Source organism: Oryzias melastigma, linkage group LG16 (genome assembly GCF_002922805.2).
Source record: "Oryzias melastigma strain HK-1 linkage group LG16, ASM292280v2, whole genome shotgun sequence".
Taxonomy (NCBI): Eukaryota; Metazoa; Chordata; class Actinopteri; order Beloniformes; family Adrianichthyidae; genus Oryzias; species Oryzias melastigma.
This window is the reverse complement of record NC_050527.1, coordinates 15,393,525-15,403,542: the sequence shown is the minus strand read 5'-3', so window position 1 is coordinate 15,403,542 and position 10,018 is coordinate 15,393,525. Positions and strand designations below refer to the sequence as shown.

The 10,018-nt window shown below is 37.6% G+C and overlaps 1 protein-coding gene across 2 annotated transcripts in view; it reads left to right on the top strand.

Annotated features, from left to right (window-relative positions):
- cdkal1 (CDK5 regulatory subunit associated protein 1-like 1) overlaps positions 1-10,018 on the top strand; it is a 251,564-nt gene that overhangs the window by 32,394 nt on the left and 209,152 nt on the right. For both annotated transcript variants that reach the window (XM_024268289.2, XM_036215988.1), the window contains exon 4: positions 5,796-5,880. In XM_024268289.2, coding sequence (XP_024124057.1) covers positions 5,796-5,880 — 85 coding nt within the window. The remainder of the gene's footprint in view (positions 1-5,795; positions 5,881-10,018) is intronic.

Genomic DNA, 10,018 nt, shown 5'->3' with positions numbered 1-10,018 from the left:
TCAAGATACAAGCTAAATATGTTTTTGGAAATGCTTTAAATTATATACTCAATAAGCATATAAAGTACTTTACACACAATATTTATATAATCAAAGCATTTGGTCATTGAGGCCTATTTGTTAAACAAAACATATTTAAACTTTGAACACAAACAACATGCTAAAACATGTAATTTCTGATTAATTGGCATGTTTTTAGACCAAATCTACAAAAACTGAGAGAAAAGAATGCTTAAAAATAGTGTAGAAAATACCAAATCAATCTGGAGTTCCCTTAAAATACAACTGTTCTCGTCCAAACTAAATCATGAATAAAACTGTTAAAATTATTTTTGGGGTATTAATTGTTTTATTGAAACTAACTATAGGAACTTTTAAATATTTAAAATAATAATTATCTGTAAATCGTGACACTCCCATTCTCGCTTTTCCTAGTGATTTTTGGTCTCTTTGGCTTGCCATACAATCGTCTCCTGACGGGTGAGTCTGTTATGGAGCAGCGCCTTTCCCCTGTGAGGGACAGCTGCTGCTCTTCATTGGGAGATTCTTTGAATCCATGAATGGAAACGTGCACTAATACTTTTATTCAGCTCTTAAAATTAAATAAACCTGATATTTATTGATTTTGAGTGGGGTGGTCCGCTGTACACACGTGTGCCAGTCAACAAGCTTTTGCCTTCTCACTCTTGCGCCGTTTCATAGAAGATCGTAATAAAACGATCTTTAAAAAATGAAACATTGTCAGCTTTGGAGGTCATAAGACGGTTTTATATCGTCATATCGCCCACCCCTAGAAGCTCCTCCCACATGCTGCAGGATTTTCAGATTAACAGACATTTGGATAACCACCAAGCAGCAAATTTGACGCATGCTAAACCAAAGACAGTGTACTCTACATGAATTTGATGCTAATTGCTTTTGGTGTGGACAGACAATTGATTTTTTTAATGTGCGCACGGAGCGAGATACGTTGCGACGGCAGGGGTATTTTGTGGTAGGTACATGGGCCGAACCATGGCCAGTGATCCATACGGACCCCAGATTATCTGTGAGCGGTGACACCCTTACCATTTTCTGAACCAGCTGAGTCACTTTGGGGTCACATGGTTGCTGGAGCCTATCCCAGCTGCTGCTTGGTGGCAGTCGGATACACTACGGACAGGTCAGTAGTTTGTTGCAGTTCTCACGTTTAAGTCAGTTTTTAGGACACGTGGTCATTAAATGGGCGTTAAAATGTAACCAGCTGAACTTTAACCAATCAGGTACTTAGATTTGGTACTGACGTGTGGATCATGTCCTTTTTAATTTGTGGGGGTGCCAACCATTCGAAAATTGATCATGGAGGACAGTTTAATAATTGCATTGTGTGCCTGGCTGAAATTCTATGGCACCAAGATTTTTTTCATATATTGGAATAGAGTTGTGTAGGAAAAGCCTGGAGAAAGATTCACGAGATTTGGATCAAGATTTTGTCCCAAACCTCTTCCATCTATAGGTTCGGAAGTATTGGTCAGCAACAATCCATTGTGAAAAACACATTGTGTTCAAAAACACACAACACATGCCTGCTGTGTACATAGCATTACACCCTTCAGAATCATCAATTAACCTATGAAGTATGTTTTTGGACTGCGGGGGGAAACATGGAGTGTCTGGAGAAAACCCACACATGCAAACGAGAAGAACATGCAAACTCCACACAGAAAGATCTGCCTTTTTTTCTGAGATATCCTTTTTATTTTTCAAATATGGTGATAGTGATTAATAACCTCCCATATACTCAACTTTTATTCGTTCTGAAATCTTCCTAGAATGAAAATCAGATTTAGAAAAGAGAATCTTTCTCCAACTTCTTCAAGAACAAAGTTTGCTGCTTCAATATATTTATTCAGTTTCTCATTCTTTTTGTTTACAAATCACGGTCTCCCCCCTCTCTGTTTTTGTTCACATTTCTATTCATGCAGCTTCTGTGAATGCACCTGCTCCCATACCTGCTGTCCCTCATCTCTATCAGGAATAGGGTGATTGAAATGTGTTTGCGTTATCTTTTCCATATGTCCACACACACACACTGACCACAGATGCTGCATCTTCAATATGCTTTTTCCTGTGTGATTCACAAAGTTATGCCAAAGTATTATTGCATGGATTGGATTTCGTCAACTGGGTCCTTGAATGGAGATGTTTTTTGAAAATAACCTGCATGCACACAGAACAGTCACAAATAGACACACATATGGCCTGGCCGGAGTTTTCTTTATCTCCAAAGCAACTTCATCAACAAGCATCAGTTGAATCTGACTATACCATAAGGGTAGACATCAGTAGGGGGACAGCCGCACCTTTTTTTTTTTTAATCTTTCATGGTTTTCCTTTTTCAACGTAAACATATGCAAATTATGAAGTAGGGATGTGACGATCTACACTCACCACGGTTCGGTTCAGTGGTGTAACATACAGTTTAGTTTTAAACTGAGAATCTCAGTATCCCTAATATAAATATACTTATATGATAGTATTGGTAAGAAACATTTTGGAATTTTAAGAAAATATATAGTTAATTGATATGGTTGTGTATACACTATGGAAAAGTTTAGAACCACAACACGCATTTCCCTGTAGACTTCTATCACAATACAAACACACACCCACATAAACTCAGAAGCATATCTCTGAGTCGCCAGATAACCCAACAGTTTTTTGTCATTACCAGCATTCATGCCAGTCAAAGGATAACCAAATAAGCCCTTTGTCATCTGCGCCTGGACCATTTTTATGCAAATGTCATTCAAATGTAGAAATTTTAGATTTTCCAACATTCACATGAGAATGCTGTCAGGGTTTTGGAGGCTTAGAATTGAATCTCTTAAACGTGGACATTTTAGACCACTGTAGTCTGTGTGGTTTCAGTAATCAAAGTACACGTTTAAGATTTGACTGTATTTACATGAATGAAAGCTTAAGGGTCTTTATTGTTTTTCATATTTGCTTAACATTGAGCCTTTAGTTGTTCCAAACTTGAAATTAATTAGAAAAAATAAACATTAGAACTAGTTACATGTTCATATTATCACATGAGAAATACATAACTATTAGTTTATGGCAATACAATGTATAATTATTCCTTGTATAATTGTTTTTGCTGCAAATTGTTTACTGTTGGTGTTTTATTTGTGTATATTTTATGTATGCAAGCACGTAATGCTGAGTATGAAGATGGAATTGTCTTGCAGATGTTTGTTTGTTTTCTCTTGTGTGTGTGGTGTGCATCTTAAACTGATGGTGAGCTTGTTTTTGTCAGTCCAGAAGATTCCCTAGGGACAGAGCGGAGGCAGCAGATACACAGCTGAGGCCACTCCCATTACACTTGTGTGTGTGTGTGGGGGGGTGCGTGTGTGTGTGTGTGCGCTGTTAGATAAACAAAGATAAACACAATACAGTTGGGTACAGATTTCCAGCTGTAGGTTCTTTTTATTTTCCTGGTAATTATTTCCATTTCTTGATTCTCAAATATTATTTTTTCAATTTCCCACAAATTAAACGTAGATTTTATAAAATATTTTTAAATGTGTTCAGTGTGGACCTTAATTACTTCTTAAAAGACTGTCTTTTTGACTTCTATAAAGTAATACAGCTGTACTTTTGTGTTTATAAGTCATAGTGATCGGATGATCATACGTATGAAAGTTGGTAATAATTTATAATATGACTTGCGTATTTAAAGGTTTTTAGAATGTTTTTTTGTAAAAGAGTCATCAAGTATAATTTAATCCCCAACAGTAAAATTTAAATTTGAATCTTTTTTATAGAAACCTGAAAATATAAACTAGTATTATTCATAGTTAAAACCAGAATTGATTATAAATATATATATATATATATATATATATATATATATATGATTGGTTTACCATTGTCATTGGACAATAAATCTAGATTATTTCTGAGAATTAAGGCAATGGAAAAAATCCTGTTCTTCAAGGAAAGACTTCATGCTTTTCCCGATTTAATTTCTTTACTTGTCTCTTCTTATCTTGTTTCATGACAGATTATTTTTTTCCTGGAATTACAGTATGGAATTGAATTCTCTTTAAACATATTTTGCTGTTGTTAAGGCTGTCCACACACATTTAGCATTTCCAAAGAAAATCTTTGCATGCGTTAAAAAAAAAAAAAAAATCTAAATTATTTTGTGCTTTAGCAAAATCAATTTCTCCTTGTGTGAAAATGATTAGTAAGTGCTGTTTATTTTAGGATGTTTTGAAATTACAACTGTAAAGATATTTTTTGCATATAAAAAAGTGTCCTGCATTCTGGGATATCTTTCAAGTGAACAAAATGGTAAATATTCAATGGTGCAAAAAAAGTTTTTTTTCAGTCACTGATTCTGCAAGTCGCCCCACTTAAAAAATATGAGAGAAATTGATCATAGATGCATTTGAACTGATAGAGACAGAGACATAATGTACAATAAATCCAAACTGCATGTATTTTAAAGATGCAGAATGTTCAGACTTATGATGTTACCTTTTAGAAGTTCTTCTATTCTCCACTGGTTACCTGTATTAAGGTCCCCTGTTTGAACTTATGTGTAGAAAAGACACCTGTTCACACTCTTAAAGAGTCAGACTACAACTTTTTCATCTTGACCAAGACCAAAGAGCTGTCAAAGGACACCAGAGACAAGATTGCAATTTTTTGGGGGACCATAGTAACAATAGTTACTGTAGTAACACACAGCATTGTCATGGATTCAAATCCTGCAGTTCTCCAAAGGTCCTCGCTTAATGCAGCACATGTCCAGGTCTGTTTAATGTTCTCCAGAGATCATCTGGATGATCCAGAGGAGAATTGGGAGAATGTCATGTGATCAGATGAAACCAAAATGGAACTTCTTCGCAGTGGCCATGTTAAGAGGAGGAAGAATGCTGAGATTCATCCCAAGAACACCAAATGTACTTTGCGGCAAAGGGGACATAATGACTGAATTGTATTAAGGAAAGGATCAGTTGAGCCATGAATGGATAGATTTTGGGCAAGAACCTCCTTCCATCAGTGAAAACAATGCGGATGAAGAGTGTGTGGAGCTTCCAGATGAAAAATGGTCCCAAACACATCACCTGGGCAACAGATGGGCTAAGTAAGCATAGTTTTTGGACTTGCCAGTTTCCAGAACTCAGTTCAATGGATGGAGTTGAAAGTCTGTGTTTTCCAGCAACAGCTTCAAAACATCACAGCTCTTGAGAAGATCTGTGTGGAAGAATGCAGCAAAATAGCAGCTACAGTGCAAACCTGATGAAGATCTACAGGAAGATTGAAACCATGTTCTGCTTCCCATTCACCGATTCACAAAACCACTTACTAATACATTTTCTTATTTTCCTCACTGTTTGTTCTTGTCAGTGAAACCTAGGAATAGATTCTTAGTCTCACAGCATTTCAAATGTATTTGTTTGTGGTTATGTTTAAGCACCACAAGTAAATAGTGAAGAATCTAATTCATTGCAGTGTCACCGGCTCCCTGCTGCCACAGAGCTACAAAGCCTTCACAAGTTTTAAGACACAATCTTGAATGTGTGCTAGCTCTCCTATCAGTACAATGTTCTGCCCACCATAACTGTCTGTGGGAAAAGAACAGTTCAACATCATTAGAAGCAGCACACTGTGTGTGTCTGTGCACATGCTGATTAGTCTCTTTCAAATTCAGTTTTGCCTTGGTTTTACATGAAGTGAAGCTGCGTAATGTGATGCTATTGGTACATGTGGTGATTTCAACCTTTCATGTGTTTCCACAGATAACCCAACAGAGGCAGACCTTTGGCTGCTCAACAGCTGCACAGTGAAAAACCCGGCAGAGGACCACTTCAGGAACTCGATCAAGTACGGACACTACACAAAATACAAACTCAGTACCTGAAGTTTGAAGTACAATTACTCGATTAAAAAATTAAATTCAGATTAACTTTTTAAAATAATTAGTATTTATAATTCAGGACATCACAATGGAATATTTAAACCTACTTTTGTTTGGGGGGTAATTTATCTTGATGTTTTTCTGTGGAATAGAGCATTAAGTGTGTGCACATGTTTGTTGATTGGTGTCTTGTTGTGTGAAGTTTTCAGCTGGGATTTTGTGTTACATCCCCCTTTTTCTTTGCTGAGCGTCCTCATACAAAGCAAACCACACGTTTGTACAAACACAAAGAAATAAAGGCAGAAGCTGATTTACATTTTGATTACTTACCTTCCATCTGGAGTATAATAAACTATTCTTTGTTTTCGAGTGAGTCACTTGGGTCAGAATCCGAATTTTACGGTAGAATTTGGAGTTGAATTGATTATTTTACCTAAAAGTCAACATTTAGCAAGATGATTTGAAGAACAGCTTGAAGTAAAGCGACAAACTGCCATTAAGAAGTAATTACTATTCAATGTGCATGCATTAAATCTACAAAAATACATTTTAAATTAGTATCAGATCAACATGTATTTTATTTATTAAAATGACATTTTTGTAAAAAAAATAATTTCCAGTAGGAACTTGTGACAAGTGCAATATTCCTGTCTTTTGCAGTAGCTTTCAGACGCTCTTCACTTCCTTTTACTCTTCTGTCATGCAAATTTTTATGCGGAAAAAAAAGTCAGCTGGAAAGCAGAAAAATAATAACACACTTCAGGACTTTTAAAATGTCCTCCTTGTTAGCGCCTGAGCTTTATTTGACAGGAAATTACCCAGCTGTAATGCTAATGCAATTAATGCTCTATTCACTAGACAGCACACACGAACGCATGCCCCGCACAAACACATGAGTGGCATGAGGCCATTCTCTCTGCCTTTCATCACTTTTTTCCCCCCTGTATGATGGAGACACAAAATGTGAGGGCGCGGGATCAGAGGGAATCCAAATGCCCACTTGTCATTTCCTTTTTTTTTTCTTTTCTCATTCATGCGTTCCTCACACAGATGGAAAAATGAGTAGGAGATGGAGGGTCTCGCATGCGGTCATCCACTGATCGTTATGTCTGCACTTTCTGATACAACAAACATGCATTTCACACAGACTGGGTCATTATGTCTGCAGGAAAGAAGGGGGGGGCATGTACTACAGTTTGCGCTGGAGATTGGCGCAGAGCTATTTTGATTTAAAGTGGAGTTTTGACCTGGAAAAACAAAGCAAACCACTAAGCTCCTCTATGTTTTTGGAAGGAAAAGAAGGCATTGATCTACATGTCTGCAGACACACTGTGCCTTTTAGGAAGTGACATTTAGAACCCCACTCCAACAGTATTTTGTAAAATTGTTTCCAGTGGTCTTTTAATTAGGAGGATTTTTTTTTTTGCAAAAATCAATTTTTTTTTTAAGATATATTTTCTACATTTTGGCAGGAGTTCTTTAGAAATGCTCATCTGGGTTGTGGGCAACACTGTTGAGGTGAAACTTAGCTCTGCTAATTTCTCAGCATTCCTTTGTTTACACAATCTCCTGCTAGCTTATAACATTTCTCAAGCCCAAACTAACATTAGCATACCAAAAAATTCTGCAACCAATATTGGAGGTCGTACAGTTTTGAGCCAGATGGCAACTCAGATGTGGGAAAAATGAAGACGTTAACAGATCTATTTGTCTGTGATTGTATGCTTTAGAGCTGTAGTGTAGAAGGGAGACTTTGTCAGATGCTGCGTCATAAACCTGACCTTTTTCAAACCGCAGGTTTTCATCTACTCCTGATTCATCACGATTGGAGTTAATAAATACTCAAAAACGCAGTTTTTATTTTAAATTATTTTATGTGTCCTCCTTAGAAAAATGCTACAAGTACAACATATCAAAAACAGCAAAAATATGATTTTATTGAAGCATATCTTTTTTTAACAATGTTATTGCAGTTCTTCACTTGTTCCCACTGAGCGGTCTGGTCTGATCTTGTACGGTAAAGAGTAGTACAGTACGGACCAGTACGGACCATTCTAGCGAGCGTTTCCACTCTGTTAAACCTCGCTCCAACTGAGCTGTTTGTTTTCACGGCGCATGCGTGGTGTAGACTGCTATTATATAATTGCTTCATTGTAGTGCGACAATTAGTAAAGCAACAATGGAGGTCATCCAGCAGCTCGTCTTTTTCTTGCTTTACTTTTTGTACATCGTGTATAACAGGAATTTAATGTTGTTTGAAAGAAGATTGTGGGTGGCTGAGATGAATATCCCTGTTAAGAGGAAAATGGAACTGCTAACTTAGCGCTATATTGGTGCTTTAAATGAGTTATATATCACTACAGATAACACGCAGGCTTTTTACTATTGTCCAAGATACAGAAAAAGCAACCCCATATTGGGCTGGTATTAAAACAATGAGACATGTCTTAGCAGACTCTGTAAAATGACTATAAAATGCTTAATTTTGGTCCGAAAGGAAAAAACTCTTATCAGGAAAGGTCATGGTAGTTATGTTTTTGTGCAACAATTTAACGACATTTCAAACTTTTAAAAAAATAAATAGGTTATTATACAGGAAATGCAATGCATACCTGATGCTTGGTTGTTATTTTATTCAAATCTACACAAAAACTAACATTTATACAAACCATTAGACTCCTCGGTCTGTGTTTATAAACAGATCTGTGGGTAGCCAACATCGCCGTAGACCGCTAGCTCCCGTAATATATGGGCCGGTCCGCACCTGGATCAGTATGATCCGACTGAGAACAGTGCAGCCCGGTCGACAGCTGCGCCGGTCCTGATGGTCCTGCAGACGGAAGAGGGCTCAGTGAGCACTCCATCCACGGTCCCGGAGGGGCGAGGTCCAGGCGGCACCCGCTTTAAAGCATGCAGCGTATGGGGATTCATTATAAAACCCGAGCCGTTCACGACGCAACACAGCTGGATAAATTCATTCGGCAATGCTGGGCTCGGGCTCAAGTGGATCCCATCCAGCCTCGATCAGAAGGACTTGGGCACCGGCGCGACAGCGGGCAGGCGGTCTGTCATACGCCACATTTCCCTTTGGGGATTCAGCGCCGGGCTCTTCACCACTGAGAAATCCTAGTTAGTTTATTTTGCTCCACGTAGTACTCTAAGTACCAGCGGGTTGTCTGGTCTTATCTGAGGTCTAACACACATACAAGTAGAGCGGCCATCCATAAAATGGGAATAGATCGGTGGTCCCGACAAAAATCGTGGAAATAGTGTGAAGTCTAAAGCTGCCACTGACTTATCATTGAATAGGGTACAAGATCAGCCTAAATGTTCACTTTTGAGAGTAAACTCAATCAGATCTTGTTAAAATGTTTTCTAGAAGTTCTCCTTTATCAGCTGACAGGAATGATTTACTAGTGAAAAGTAACATTCTTGTTATTCCAGCTCTGTTTGTGCAATTGTAACACAGCAGTAAACAGACATCTATACCATTCCAATATGGCGTACAACTTTGCGTACACAACAAGCTAGCATGCCATCTCTAGTGGTATATAACTTTCTAATGCCGTCCTCACTTTCTGCCAATCAATGGGTGGCTTCAGCGGCTCTGCCCAACCGTCCTGTTCCATTTTTCTATTGATCTACACCGAATGGGGTCCCTAAAGAGGTATGTGTCCGTACTGTGTAATGGGTCCATTTTACAATGGAAACGCTCAAAATACTGAACCGAACCGAGCCATACCACTCAATGAAAACGAGGCATTAAGAGTCCCAAAAATTTAGAAGAGGAAAAAAGTTGAAAGAGTCAAACATATAATACTATTAGCATTTGTGAAACTTGTCAAATTTTTGTGACGTTTCATGAGTTGATGGGCACAGATAACTGGAAGTTATCTCAAATTTTTAAATTGCTTGTAAAATACTATCATTATAAAGTTCTAGTCTTCATAGTCATATGTTCTACTCTATTTCAACAAACCACATAAGTAAGGATGTAACATTCAAAAATACTGTTTCAAAACTCTTTTTTTTTTTTCTTGGAGAACATTTTAGAGTCTGTCGTTGTAGCATTGGTTTGAAACAATCTGCAAGGGAAACGGCATG